Source organism: Eurosta solidaginis, chromosome 2 (assembly GCF_040869045.1).
Source record: "Eurosta solidaginis isolate ZX-2024a chromosome 2, ASM4086904v1, whole genome shotgun sequence".
Taxonomy (NCBI): domain Eukaryota; kingdom Metazoa; phylum Arthropoda; class Insecta; order Diptera; family Tephritidae; genus Eurosta; species Eurosta solidaginis.
The window spans coordinates 58,776,166-58,791,596 of NC_090320.1; the positions used below are offsets into that span (position 1 = coordinate 58,776,166).

Sequence of the window (15,431 nt, forward strand, 5' to 3'; positions counted from 1 at the left end):
AATAAAATTAATTCCATGCATCAGTTCTAGTATATCTAAGGACTCACTTGACCCGCCCACAGATGATGAGTGCCAATTCTGGCCAATTAGGTAAAATATTTAGATTATGGTTATAAAGTATCGAGCAAAGTAGCTATAATCTTTTGTTAATGAGTTGAAAAAACGGTCGTAGGAAACTACGGCTATAATGTAGGAAGCACATTTATTTAATTGTAGTTCATTATTTTCCATACTTAATTTGGAATGGTAGATACAGACAAGTAAACATAAACACCTAATTACAGAATCAAATATTAAAAAAAATCGCATAAAATACGCATTTCGTATACGATTTTTTTTACATGTATATACAACTGTATTCGCGGGTAAAACAAACGCTTGTCATCACTTAAATAATGCTTAGGAGACCCATCTGCCTAACTGCCGCTAGTTATTGAAGATTCGCGGCAGTGGTAAATAACTCGCTACAAAACGGGTTGTTCTGAAAAGTGAAGACACGTAACTCTGTTGGTCATTGTGTATAAACTATAGCTGAATCGGTTGCGATGAATAGTGTACACACACACTTTTCGGTAATAGAAGTGGGGAATAGTGTAGAGATAAAATGGTGAGACACATTTCAGTTGCAACTGAGTATAATGCTTACTGAAATTTAGCAATACTAATTTTCTGCGCAACAATTTCATAAGTGTAGACCAAGTTACACACTTATCAGTTCATATAGCGCATAAGTGCATATGTATATATGTACATGTAAAAAAAACCACAGCTGTTAAGAACACATTTCATACTAATCTTCAAACAGACGTACTCATACATATTGAAATTGATCGAACTCCAGATGTCTTACCCGTCGCTGGGTCCACGATACTAAATTTCTACTTATATACTAATTAATTGTACAAACAAAATTAATACATACATACATCATTTGGAAATAAATACAGGGTAAACTCTTTTGTTTCTTTAAATCTATATTGTAGTAGGTAAATGTAGATTTTATTGTACATATTATATATGTAGTTAGTAAGATGACTTTTTTGATGTAAAGGGTGTGTCATTGGCTGTGCATTTTAAGTTTGATTTAAGTTTCTTTTACTGATATGAGGTTTAAATAAAAGTCAGGGGAGGGGTTTCAAGTCCTGGGCAAACTCTTGTACAAACGAAAACAGCGAACTTGTAACCTTTGTCCGCAGAGTACTTCGATTATGAAGGAACCATCTCTCTGCCCTTCTAAATGAAGACAGCGATATGCCGCGCAGGGATGATGAACCCCAGCCGGAAATCGATGATGATGGAATTATTGTTCCCCACCATATGATACTAGAAGCAATAACAAGATTAAAAAACAACAAGTCGCGGGCACTGACGGATTGCCTGTGGAGCTATTCAAATACAGCAGCGGGGAGTTGGTAAATCACATGTATCAAAATATGGTGGAACGAGTGCATGCCCGACAATTGGAATCAAAGTGTTATTTTTCCTGTCCTCAACAAGGAGTATCCTAAAAACTGCGCCAACTAACGCGGAATCAGCATTCTTAGTATCGCATATAAAGTCCTGTCAAGCGTATTGTGCGAAATATTGAAGCCCACCGTAAATCGGCTGATTGGGCCTTATCAGTTTAGCTTCAGACCTGTAACCGGTTTCTATATCCTTGCGATTATGTCGCAAAATGCAACTCTGATTCATGGTTATCGGCAGGTAGTGTTTCTGTATGAGTGGTGAGTATGTATTTTCGATATTTCTTGCGATATTCATATCACTAGCTCCGAAGGTCGTGAACGTATGTATAACGTTAAAGAGAAAATGAGTGAAGTTCGTTTCTTTGTAACTGATTTGGATTTTTTTTCTAATTAAGTTTTTATTTTATAGAAAAAAAACCAGAAGTGGAAAATTTTCAAAAAAATCAGAAGGTGAAACTGGTGGCAATTATGAAGGCCAATGAAAAGGTGAAAATGGCTCCTCGGTGGACTAGTCTTCGAATGTTAGAAGAAAAACTTAAGGTAGCACGATCACAAAATGACAATTTGTATGAATTCATTTTTTTTATTATACCTTTTTCGCTACTGATGACAGATCCTACGTTCCATTTCGATTGTTCCATCGATATGATAAAAAGTCACCACTATTATATCGCAAGGTGAATTGAGTGTGTTACAGAAACAATTTTCATAACGAAAGCGATACGAGCCTTGCGATAGCAAATCGTTCGTTATTACAGCGAAAGGTTACAGAAACGGGCTACTGGTAAATCTACCATCGAGAAGACGTTTACTATGCACCAAATATTGAAAAAAACAACGCGAAAAAAATTTGACACACATCACCTCTTCATCGACTTTGAAACCGCCTTCGACAGTAGCCTATATGCCGCTATGTCTCGATTTCGTTTCCCCGCAAAACTTATACGGCTGTGCAAAATAACGTTGAGCAACACCATCAGCTCCATCAGAATTGGAAATGACAGACAGGGTGACCGCCTGTCGTGCGATTTATTTAACTAACCCTGGAACAATATTTTGTAAAACTGTGCAATTAATGGCGTATGCTGGCGACATTGATATCAACGGCCTGAATAACCGCGCTGTAAGTTATATAAGCACAAATGAAAAAAGAAGCGAAAAGTATGGGTTTTATGGTGAATGAGGACAAAACGAAGTTCCTGCTATCATCAACCATAGAGTCAGCGCAATTTCGCCTTAGCAAATACGTCACTGTTGGCAGCCATAATTTCGAAATATACGCGTTGGCGACGCCGAGTACCGAAGAAGTTTTAATGATGAGCTGTACGAGCTTTACGCAGACATCAACATAGTCCAAGGAATTAAAATGCAGCGGCTTCGCTGGATAGACCATGTTATGCAAATTAAAGATGAAGCTCCGGCTAAGAAAATATTTGTATTGGAACCCGCCTAGGGAAGCAGAGAGGAAGGGGGCGGCCATTTCCTCTCCGCCGGAAGGACGCGGTGAAAAATGATTTAAATTCCTCTGGAGTTACCAACTGGCCCAAGTCCGACGTTTGACGATATAAAGCCTGAGGTATGCGTTTAAAAAGAGTGCCGAAATCCGGGATCGAGGTGCAGTGAAGCTATTCTGAGAAAAATTGTTATAAGTACAGCACGAGTGCCAATTAAAATTGATACAGCCAACCATAAAGAAATCGTATCTGCCAAAAAGTCACACTCTGAGCGGCTGTGGTCAGTGCGCGGACTTTTAAAAAGAGAATGTTGATAGACGAAAAATTAAAATAGTGGTAGTTTTTTTTTCCAAGAAAACAATAGCTACAGTTTATATTTGTACAAAACAATTCATAATTTATTGTAAAACAAATAAAGCACATTTCACGGAAATAACACTTTTAAAAACATGTAAACAAAACAAAAAATCCATATAAAATTGCCTATATAATACTTGCTTTTTCCTGTATTTCGAGCTTGAAATACTGACGAAAATTTACCGAAACGTCTAATTACAACAACAATTTTCCAATGTACCAAAAATACTGCCACAAAATAACCGACTTCGGAGCCGGCATAAAACATGTATGTCCTGTCCCGCCAATTTGTAGGAAAAACTAAAAGCAAGTAAAATGGAAGAAGAAGATTGGCCTAAAATCTCTTCAGAGGTTATTCGCGCCTCACATTTTTTTATTTTGAAACGATTATGCATCGAACAGTTATCGATATATTATGAAATAGTTATCGATTTGTTATCAAAAATGTATCTATATATTTTCAATAATTTAGCGATTTATTATCGAGAAGTTATGGATTGTTTATCAAAAAGTTATAGATTTGTTATCGGGGGTTTTACCAATTTATTTTCGGCGTGCTATCGATGTTTTATTGAAAATTTACTGATATGTAATCAAAAAGTTATCGTTTTTTTAACGTAGTGCCACCCATTTTTTTATCGAAGACTCTTTATAGCCATACCGATAAAACTTTACTATAAATTCGATTACACATCTGTAACCCGTCTATAACAAGCCGATGAAACAGATGACTAGACGATTATAATTCGCTGTCGATAATAATCCTATGAATGAATGAATGTAAGGCGCGATAACCTCCGAATAGATTTTAGGCCGAGCTTCTCTTATATAAGTCTAATACTAATTTGTAGGTCCCGGTTGTTACAGATAAGAACTCAAGGAAACTCTTGTTAAAAAGCCCGTTCAGTTGGTTTTCCTAGCATTCCCGAAAATGTCTCAGTATTAGATACGTGCTTAACGAATAAACGGGACGTGTTAATACATAAATATCATATGTCCCTGTAAAACAAACTAGCCAATGACACTCCCTGTATGTGTACTAGTATATGAAAATAGCTACACCGTAACATTAATTATTTCCTGCCAGTAATCTCTTAGCACAGTATCGTCCTTAATACCCATTTGTGTTTGTAAATTTGTAGCGTTTTTGTTTTTATGTATGCATTTTAAAGCTAAGCACAAAATTATTCATGAATTTGGAATATGTTAAATCCCAAAAGCCCAAAAAGAGTACACTGAAAATTATAATTTCAGAATTGATGCGCGAGCCTCTGATATGGATAAATCAAAATTTCAACCATGGGAAGGAACGAACCAAACAGAAGATGAAAAATTATCGGCTTGGATGGTATCGGAAAATGGTGGGTTCTATTTGATTTAATTAAGTCGTATGCGTTTTTTTAACTTTGAGATGTGACCACTCGTTTAGGCGAATAATTTACCTCTGACCCTTGTTTAAAATTTTGATAACAAAGGTAAGGGACCGAGTTGGTTCGTTGGGCTTCTTCACCTAAGACAACGTTTTTTGTTTTTTTTTTATACAGTCTTCATTATGAAATCAATAATATACTTTACTTCCTTTGTATGCACTTTTAACTCCAAAATGAGCTCGTGAAATTTGTTATTAAAGATTACTAGCTATTACCCGGCGCGTTGGTGCCACAGATAGACAAATTTCATAACTTGTTCTCTATTTGAAACATCCATTTTTATACTCAGCTGAGCAGAGCTCACAGAGTATATTAATTTTGTGCGCATAAAGGTACCCCGCAACAGCATAAACTAATCGGAATAGATATAGACTTCTATATATCGAAATGATCTGGGCGAAAAAAGAAATTCATTTAGCCATGTCCGTCCACCCGTCTGCCCGTAAACACGATAACTTGAGTAAATTTTGAGGTATACTGATAAAATTTGGTATGTAAGCTCCGGAGCACTCATCTCAGATTGCTATTCAAAATGAACGAAATCGGACTATAACCACGCCCACTTTTTCGATATCGAAAATTTCTAAAAACCGAAAAAGTGCGATAATTCAATACCAAAGACGGATAAAGCGATGAAACTTGGTAGGTGGGTTGACCTTATGACGCAGAATAGTAAAATTTTGGCGTGGCACCGCCCACTTTTAATAGAAGGTAGTATAAAAGTTTTGCAAGCTGTAATTTATCAGCTGATTATCTAATGTTCGGTTACACCTGAACTTAGCCTTCCTTACTTGTTTTTTTTTAATTTATAACTCTAATACCGTTATTTCTCCCATCTACACTCCACTACCTTTCTCCCTTTTTTTATCAACTTCTTTTTTCTATCATTTATTTTATTCTAATATATTTCAACTGCCTTCTATCCCTCCTTATGACCTCTTCTCCTCTGAACTTCTATCCCTCTATCTCTACCCCTCCGTCCCCTGCAGCCTTTGTATCTAATTCCCTGTGCCTTTCCCTCTCTTTTTCCCTCATCATGTGTCTGGCCATACGCGTAGATGCTCCCGGTTACCTCCCTGTCCTTTACTGGCCCTCTTTCCCTCCCTCTCAATCACCCTATCGAAATACGAATACGATTTTGCCAAAGGCCCAAAATCGCACACTTCCCGAAAAAAGTATCCCAAATATCTAAAATAGCTAAAAAGCTTATTACCAAATTTCCAGCAAACATCATCATGAATAAGATTTTCTGAACTAGGTCGCTCACTGATGCATTTCCTTAAAGATAAAATGTGCCAATATTGATCCAAGCAAAAAGCTATCGATGTATTTATTTTGTGGAAATTCTCATTGTATACAAGACTTTTTAGAATAGGCCGGCCCTGATCCAATGCCCGAAAGAAAAGTATTGTAAATATTGACATATTAACATGATCATGGAGGTAGCCCTGTACCGAATTTCAAGGAAAATTACTTTTTTTAATTAAGTCGGTGTTTCAAGCAAATCACATCACAAATAATTTTTAAGAGTTGCTCGGATTCTGGTCTACTTGAGAATTGTAAGATCCGTGGTCCGCTTTTCGGAAACATATGTTCTTAACCCCAAAACAACATAAGCGAAGATCTACCCATGTAAAAAATTCATGCAAATCGTAACATCAATTAGATGTTTTAGGAACTTGACGGTCCCTGGTCGACTTCACGGAAATAAGGGTATCCCATAAAGAGTTCAAGGCAATAAGGTAGGGGAAACTGGGGTACATTTGACACTTTTTTTTTTGAACCCATGGTTCTCGAAGCGTGATTGAACAATAAGAGAAAGAATGTTTGCTTTCCACAATGCCATTTTTCAACTTAACAATTTTGGACGAGTGCATTTTAATTTAAAATTTTTTGAGAAAAGCCATTTTGTCAAATGTACCCCTGTCACGGGGCACATTTGACTTTAGGAGGGGAAGATTTGACACATATATGCATTTGAAAAAGTAAAACGTTTGTGTTGTATTTTATATAAAATAAAATAGTGTTTTGTAATTCAGTCTTTTTATTTTTATTGTGCAAAAACAAAATTCAAATATTTCACTTACATGTCCGAAACTAGAAAATATAAATACCAAGAACCAATATATTAAAACTTATTTTATATAATAGTTGGATAAATCGTTCTTAAAAATATATTTTGTACAAAGTGAAGTAGAAGCAGGATTTTCAGGAATCGGCAGCTTTAGCTCCACCTCACTGCGCATAATTACAGCCAAATCTTCTATTTCTGGTTTAACAAAGACCAAACTCGAAGGAGAAGTCTTTCGATAAAAAGTTATGTTAAAAGTGCAGTTGCCAAATGCTTCCATTATTTGACCCACATAGAAGACGGTCTTTTTGATGTTTTCTTGGAATTTAACTCGAACATAATCTCCTACATCCAACTTTTCATCATCAGTTATTTTGTGTATTTCCATATCATCTGCCCGAGATTCAAGATAACCTTCATCGTCAGCAGCGAATCCATTAGAATCAATTGTCTCAGCGTAGCTAACATCACTCATACTTTCGTCAGATGATTCCACTTTAATTTGGCGTTTTCTTTTCGGTTGCTTTTTTTTACCTGCGCTGTTTTTTTCTGTGAAAATTTAAGAGTGCGTTTGGCATTATGAAAAGTTTTCTTCATAGTAACCTGCTCAATCCTTCGTTTTTCAGCTGAACACGTTAGGATTCGAGAAGCGGCGTTTCTTGAGGATTTCTTGGACGCATGAAGTTGCGATATAGGCCTGACAGATTATCGTGTAGCGCATGGCGTAGAATCACTTATGTTGGTCTCTGTGTTCATTATAATATTTTGCGATGAAATAATATCGTCTAACCTTTCAGGAACAACGGGTGCGCCTTGCTCATCTCTAACAGCCTTCAGTGCAAAGGTTTCATCTTGAAAAACCTGGGTATTGAGAGGATAAATTCCAGTTGCTTTGAATCCGTTCATTATGTTTTCGGGAGAGAATGATCTTTGAAATGGTTGTTGGGTTAATGTTGCGATGTCGTATATACTGATTTGTTTACCAGGATTTGTGACTAGAAAATCGTAAAGGCTTTGCGGCAAAGTTGCTTAAAAGGGCCGAAAACTGATACATCCAGTGGTTGAAGACGATGGGAAGTATGTGGAGGAAAAGAAAGTAATACAATTCCGGCATCTGCGCAATAGTTAATGCTCTCTAAACTGCAATGTGATGCATGATTATCAAGTAGAATTAGAATGGGATTTTCAGTCGAACAATTCGTAAATTTTTGAATGTGTTTCAGCACATTTACAAAAACTTCTGAAATCATCCATCCGGATTTTTTATTCATTGCCAATGAACCCGGCATGCATCCACTTCTGAATCTTTCACTAAAACGTACACAAGGAAATATATAAACTGGAGGCAAACGATTTCCACAAGCGTTAACTATGCCGACGATTGTTACCAAACTGCCACGTTCAGCGCAAGATGCTTGAGAAACCGAACGTTGTCCCTTTGCAGCATAAATCTGCAGAGATGAAATAAAATATTTGCGCAAATTAGCATAATGTTTCCAAATAAACTAAAAATACTCTCAAACGTATAAATACCATCATAATCATTAATTGACGCTTAACCGCCTTAGCGATTTTGGCCGTTACGTACTTATAACTATTTTTTACCTTAATAGGTTCCATCGCCGTAGTTACGCCACTTTCGTCCAAATAATAGATATCCTTTGCTAGGAATGAATATTTTTCATATATCGAAGCAAGGTTTATGAAAAAGCTTTCCACTGCTGATTTAGTAAAGCCACGTAGTCTTGCCAAACTGATCTTTTCAGGTTTGCGAAGGGAGATAGAAGGGTTTCTTTTAAGAAATCCGTAAAGCCAATCATCTCCAGCTTCTTTTGATTTCTCCCAAGTAGTGGGAACAATAATATTGACTGCTTTAGCGTAGTCATACGGAAAATTTTTTTAAGTTTGATACGATAAGCCATAATAATAAAAAGCACATTTCTTGACGTATTCACAAATATCGATTTCTTGTTGTTTAGTAAATGTCTGATTTGCTGTGTATTTCGATTGGTATTTGAGAGGCTCTTCAGAGCTGCTGTCATTTCCAGAATCGGAGATTTCGCCTGAAGGTAATTTTTTTCTCAAACGCATGGTTAGGGTTGTTCTTTTTATTCCATATTTGATTGCAGCTGAAGTTTGAGTCTCTCTCCCATTTCTGATATCTCTTATTGCGTTGTTAATATTTTTTTCGTTTATAGCACACTGATTAGTTTTCTTTTTGTAATTACGAACCATATTTCCTAAATATTAACCGAAAACTAGATAACTGTACACTCACTATATACATAATAAGAACTAAGATGGGGTACATTTGACAAGAGTCCCCCATTCAAAAATTTCAAATGTGCCCCATCTTCGTTTATTTTAATTATTGACATTTTCTTACCTTTTAAATTAGTTTGGCCTCAAATTCGCAAATCTTTTCGAAATTACTGGAAATAATATTAGTTTATTTCACTTGGTTATTTAAAATTATAACTCAACTGACATCACAAATGTCTTACGTATCACTGTAACAAAATAACACAGAATGTCGAAAAAGGAGAAAAACACGTGCTGCTCCACCAAAATGTACACACTAACTGGCAAACTTCATGGAACTGAGTAAAATCAAATACTTTACCATTCCTAATTTATAAATTCGATTGATTGTACTGGCATAACATCGAAAAGCCCATAGTCAAATGTGCCCCAAAGTCAAATGTACCCCAGTTTCCCCTACTTTCTCTCAAATTTTAAGCAAATCGGATAATTCGTTTCGAAGCTGTCACGAAATATTTCAAATAATGTGATATATAAGACTTTGATTGTAAACGCGATGCCACGCCCCCTTATTTTAAAAATGTGTCCTACCAACTCGCAAGCCTTCGTGGGCTCATACAAAACAACTCTGCTAAAGTCATCACATTATCAAACACACAGTTTACGATTCTATAAAGAGCATACAGACAAACATTAATTTATATGTATTGTGCCGAATATTAGCAACACTAAGGGATACTATCATCTCTAAGGCGATACTAAGCAGTCAGTTGTCTGTACATAAACAAATCAATCATTATGTCTACACATATGTACATACTAGCAGCGGAGAGATACGCACAAACACATGCATATGTCTGAGATACTCACAAAAGTATGCAATCATCGGTGGAAGTATTACTCACATATACACGCGCATATGGCTATGCGAGAAGCTATAAACGTGCATCTGTAGTTTATAGCTGGTAAACAAGTAGTAAATTCTAGAAAAAGAAACGCCTAGAAGTATGCGAACGAGACAGCAGAGAGTATAAAAGGAGCGAAAGCTGAGTAAACAGCAATCAGTTTGATTTAAGCTCGCTATTGGCTGCGAAGTATAAGTGTTATTGTGAAGTATTTTCAAAGTAGTCTAATAAAGACCAATTTTTTTATTATTGAATATTGGAGTTATTTTATTCAACAGTTTAGCGATACGAACGTTAGCAGAAGGTTGCAAATAAGACGAATTTCACTAAATTCGTTACAATATGTAACGCTCCGCGAAAAGAGGGCCCTAACCCGAAATCCGTTGCTTTCACACGCCGGGCAGATAAAGTGGGTCCTGTGCGCTAGCTTTCGCATAATAGCCTGTATACAGCACAATTATTGTCGACTTTAACTGCTCGTAAGTCAAAACGTAATAAAGATATCGATCGCCGGTTTCCAATTTCAATTTCTAGAAAGAACTTTCATTTGTAATAAATCGTTACAAAAATTATTTTATTTCGGATTAGGGGTGTTCTCTCGCGGAATGTCAGATATATAAAAATTTCATTTTAAAAAGCTTTAGAAATTGTTTGCATTGTTTTCTGAATGAGGAGATTTATGTATTCAGATTAACTTCTTAAATATACATATTTTGAAGGCATCTCTATTGCTCGGCTACATTCCAAACTGGTGAACAGAGGTTAAAGTAGTATTCCAGGGAAACCCGAGCAGCTGCAGAAAATTTAGGATCAGCTTTTTAGGGATGTAAACCTAAAAAACCCCCTCTGTGTAGCACTCAATTCGCCAAGCAGTTAGGAAAATCCGCGAAGACGGCTATTCATAGTCTCACGAAAAAAAAGCTTTGGAGTCTGAGGCTATAGCCCCCTGCGCTTTTATTGACATCTCAGGGACTTTCGATAACTCGGGGTGCTATAAACGCTAAAGAGAATTGAGTAAATTGTGCCCTCAAGACTCAATTTATAGGTGACCTACTTCAGTTAGTGAAATCCACAAGAGCATGGAGATAACTTACTAATCTGCATACTAAATGTCACCTTAAATAAAGCAACAAGAGCTTTGTTCGCCTGAACTCGACTCTATGGCAAAACATGGCGGCTATCTCCCAAAATGGTATACTAGACATTTAATTTTGTTGTGAAGCCAATAGTAACCTATGCTTCTTTAGCTTAGATGGAAACTTGACATTGGTGGAAGCATGACAGGGCATATGAAAGTAATAAGACAATTCATAGGAAGTCCCATTTTGCAACTACATGATGCAATGGCCCCTATGTTCAGAACCTAATGTAATTTCTATGAGTTTATTATGGACAGGACCATTGGGGAAAGAGGAAATCCATATACTGGCCCTGACACCGAAGTGTTGTTCATTGATGGATTAAAATTTGATGACGGAGAAACGGCAGCTGGCAGGTATGGGCCGAACTTCAAGAAATCGATACCAATACCATGCTATTTCACTATTTTTCAGGCAGAAATCCATGCAATAAAAGCCTGCGGATGAGAATGTCTACGAAGAGGCCTATCTTCGAGGAGTATCCTCATTATGTCAGACAGCCAGGCGGCTTACGACGTGTTTTGAAGTCTTACATAGTCACTTTTGAGCCAATGGCCGAATGTATCGGAGTCCTAAATGACTTGAGAGCCAAAAACAAGGTTTTGTTTGGAAGAATTCGCGGGCACCAGGGACATGATGTAATGAACAGACAAACTACTTAGTCAGCAGAGTGCATTAGCCGCATTTTATGGTACAGAGCTATTCTGTAGACTCACAAAGGCTTAGACTGGCGAAACCACAAGTAACTGGGAAACAAAGCAGTTTAGACAACACTGGATTGAATGCTCGAGGCAAAGGTAGGCCAAATTGTTTATGCTCCCAGCAACGAGATTATCTGCCAAACTCATTAAACTAAGCAGAGAGGACCTAACAACTCACACTGGGTACTATATGGGACTGTAGTCTATAATATCGGCTAAGTGAGTTTAATCTTTCCGATACACATATCTGTCGCTTTTGTGAGTTGGAGGATAAAACGCGGAATAACATTCTTTGCAAATGTGTCACTCTGATAAGGCATCTAGGTGGCGTGAGTCTTAATCTAACTGAGGCGTATATATGTCTGGCTGAATTTTGACTACAAACGGTGACTGCAGTCCCGTTATAAGGTGGAAGTAGTTGTTGGATGTAAATTTTATACCATTTTAGTTTTTGATATAGATTTTTCGTACGAGTGCTCCTTGTTAAAATTTGGTGTAAATTTTTAAAAAATTGTTCATCAGGTCTGTCTTAAAATGTTATGATATAATTGGCTATGGTGACTTTTAATAAGAGAGTTTTAGATATGTTTAGAATGTTTTAAAACTAAACTGATTCAATATAAACATTATTACATGTTTATTCTTCTTTAAGGTTCTTTGCTTGACAAAAAAATCCTGAATGGGCTGAACGACAAAAATAATGGCGATTGGAATACTGCGTACCTAAACTATTAGAAAAACAAAGGCAAAAATAAAAGTTGTACTAAAAAAATACGACACTGAGTTGGCGGGAAAAGGCGTAAAGTTAATTTTCATATAAAAGTTTGTGCTGTGATAAATTTAATAAAATAAAATTCTAAAAATGAAATGTAGGGCATGCAGTAAGTGCATAACGGTATTAAGATACATATTTATTATAAGTGTAAATTTGTTTCAAAGAAAAACTTACAGCCTTTGTATATAAGACAAGTGTAATATCTTATTTGTCAACTGCCTGACGGAATGTTCAAGATGGTTATGCATACGCTCAAAGCGGGTGATGGAAAGAGATACAGGATGAGACCACGATAGTCACTTTAAAAATCAGGTGATCGGTTTTATTAGTTATTTTGACGTCTATACTGAAGATATCACACTTGTCTATGCACAATGACTTGCAGTATTTAAATATTGTAAAATGCGAATAGAGATAATATTGCGTAAATATAAAATTTCTTATAATAAATTTGACTTGCGAATTTGTACGTACTTATATATGTACTAATTGAATGAATATTCGTTTAATGTTAATGTGTATTTGTGTAGGTAAATGGCGACATATTTTTTAATGTATAATAAACTTAATTTTGAAATGCCTGAAGCAATAAAAAATATATATAATACTTGCAAAAAAAAAATATATACACGCACGGTAAAAAGTATTGGTACAAGGACTTTTTGGTGCTTTCACATAATTTTGCTTAAGAAAAATAATTTCGTTTTTTTTATAAAAATATGTACAAATTTGTAGTAAAATCAATATAAACTAAATTTCAAGATTTTACGTAAAATTCTTGAAAATACGAATTCAAAAAACAAATATTCAGTAAAATTTTAAATTTTTAACTACGCGCTTTTTAGAGTTTTTCTGAGTATCCAGTTGTGTAGCGCATTGAATTTTAGTGTATAGCGAAGTACTATGCGTGATTTATGGACCTCTACGCGTTGGCAATGGCAAGTACCGAAGAAGATTTAACGATGAGCAGTACGAGCTCTACGCAGCCATCAACATAGTCCAGCGAATTAAAACGCAGATACTGCGCTGGCTAGGCCAGTATTCAATTTAGTAGTTAGAGTTTGTCTAGTTAATGACCCACGCCCATTTAGTCTTGATGATCAAACGTGTATATTTTGTTGCCAAAGTTGTGGGTGGCCGTCAAGAAATTATTACAGCTAATTTAGAGCTAATTTAAAAGCTGGTGAAGCCAGTTGGTTTGGTTGTGAAGTAAGCAAACCCGTTGCATCAAAGCAGGACATGTAAGTATTCGATGCGGATCCACTTATATTTGAAGAATCAGCAATGACGCACGCTTTATTATTCAATGCTGTATCTGTTGATGAAAATGCTGATGTGAAAAAACTGCACGTAGAAAATTCATGTGGCGAAGATCGTGGTAAAAAATATGCAAAAAAACAAAAAATATACATACACATATATTAAATAATTTGTGTACAATTTTCAAGTTATGTGAAGTAAATTACTGAAATTCTATTCTATTCTATAAATATTTATTCACCTGAACACCTTCTTTTCTTTATTGGATAATTCTATACGACAGCATGAAAGACATATAATTTATTGAGGATTGCACTGCGACCGTTGGTCTATTGTGCCCTCATCTCCTTCACAGCGCCTCATCCAAGCCGGCTTCCGCGATGTACCCTAGCAGTTCTCTTGACTTGAGGGATTGAATGAGAGAATGGTCTGACCATAGTTTAATACCAATTACACGCTTAATCTTGCCTAAAATGAAATTATTGGGTATGCCTTGGCCTGCTTCGTAATCCGTAACGACTTTTTGTTTCTATCAAACAAACAACAGCTTTTTGGTTGTTTTGTGTAACCTTTGCTTACGTTTTGTATTCTCTATTTCCTTTTGACAACTCCAAAGACCATGCAATGAAAAGATAAAATCAGCTGATGAGATGAGCCAACCATATAATTTAGCCATGCATCCATACAAATTTTTGAACGTAAGTTTTTATATGTAACTAGCTTTACCAGGCGCACTTTGTAACGTCCGAGATCGAATGGATATGTTGCGTTATTTTTTTTTTTGTTTTGTTTGTTGATAATTTAATTTATTGTTCTGTAAACTGAATTGAATTTTGTACGCATATTTGGTGAAATTTTCTGTTAAACATTTTATTCTTGTATCTTATTGTATCTTATTTTATATTATTGTATTGCTTTTACCGCTGATGATTGTTGCTTCGATTACATTCCGAAGAAGCATGACTGGTGAGCCGATTTTCAAAGTTGATATATGCGCAGGCATTCCTTTTGTTCTAAGGAGTATAGAAATTCATTTGGATAATTCACAATGTTATCTTCATCTGTAACTGTGTCGATCGATTTATAGTTCGTCACTTCACCAGGAAATTGATTTTGAAAGCGATCATTGATTTTGTTAACATGATCATTTTTGGGAGCTAAAATAGTCCTTTCGCATAGCCAAAAAACAAAAACATTTAAATTTAAAATTCTTAATTCTGAAATATGAAAAACTTTCGTCTTGATCCAAGGAACCTCGAGCCAAAATTTGGTGATGATCGAAGTATAGCAAAAAAGTTTTGATAGGGAACATACACACAGAATTTGATTTTTATGGAAGATGTAGATAGACTGGAGCTAAATAATTTTTTTAACAGCGGCAGATTACTAAACGTCCAAAAGGCATAACAGCTAAACTCAACAATGCAGTCAAACCTTATGTGTTAAAATAACTTAAGTTTGTACGGCAGTCATAGTTTTTCCCCATTCCACATTTTACTGGAGGTTTTAGGACTTAACGCCACATAGCTCCTTACCAATTTTAATTATCCTACCATTACGATATCCAGATATATGCAGTATAATATATTCCATTTGTATGGGAGGTGCCAC

At 35.9% G+C, this 15,431-nt stretch overlaps 2 protein-coding genes and 1 long non-coding RNA gene across 15 annotated transcripts in view; 2 read left to right on the forward strand and 1 right to left on the reverse strand.

The window, feature by feature from the left end:
* Window positions 1-13,058, forward strand: part of LOC137239812 (uncharacterized) — a 49,941-nt gene extending 36,883 nt beyond the window's left edge. For 4 of the 12 annotated variants that reach the window (XR_010949483.1, XR_010949484.1, XR_010949486.1 and 1 more), the window contains exons 7-11: window positions 25-90; window positions 4,532-4,638; window positions 9,764-11,440; window positions 11,499-11,881; window positions 12,438-13,058. Coding sequence is in view for 5 of the 12 variants with exons in the window: in XM_067765501.1 (XP_067621602.1) it covers window positions 25-90; window positions 4,532-4,638; window positions 12,438-12,520 (256 nt within the window). In the remaining 7 variants the exon portion in view is untranslated. The other 8 variants (XR_010949487.1, XR_010949488.1, XM_067765501.1 and 5 more) reach the window with 8 other exon arrangements.
* Window positions 1-15,431, reverse strand: part of TbCMF46 — a 218,625-nt gene that overhangs the window by 52,849 nt on the left and 150,345 nt on the right. The gene's annotated exons all lie outside the window — the stretch shown is intronic.
* The window catches only part of LOC137239816 (uncharacterized), a 201,804-nt gene continuing 199,676 nt past the window's right edge, over window positions 13,304-15,431 (forward strand). The window contains exon 1 of the long non-coding RNA XR_010949491.1: window positions 13,304-13,801. This is a non-coding gene — a long non-coding RNA (uncharacterized lncRNA). The remainder of the gene's footprint in view (window positions 13,802-15,431) is intronic.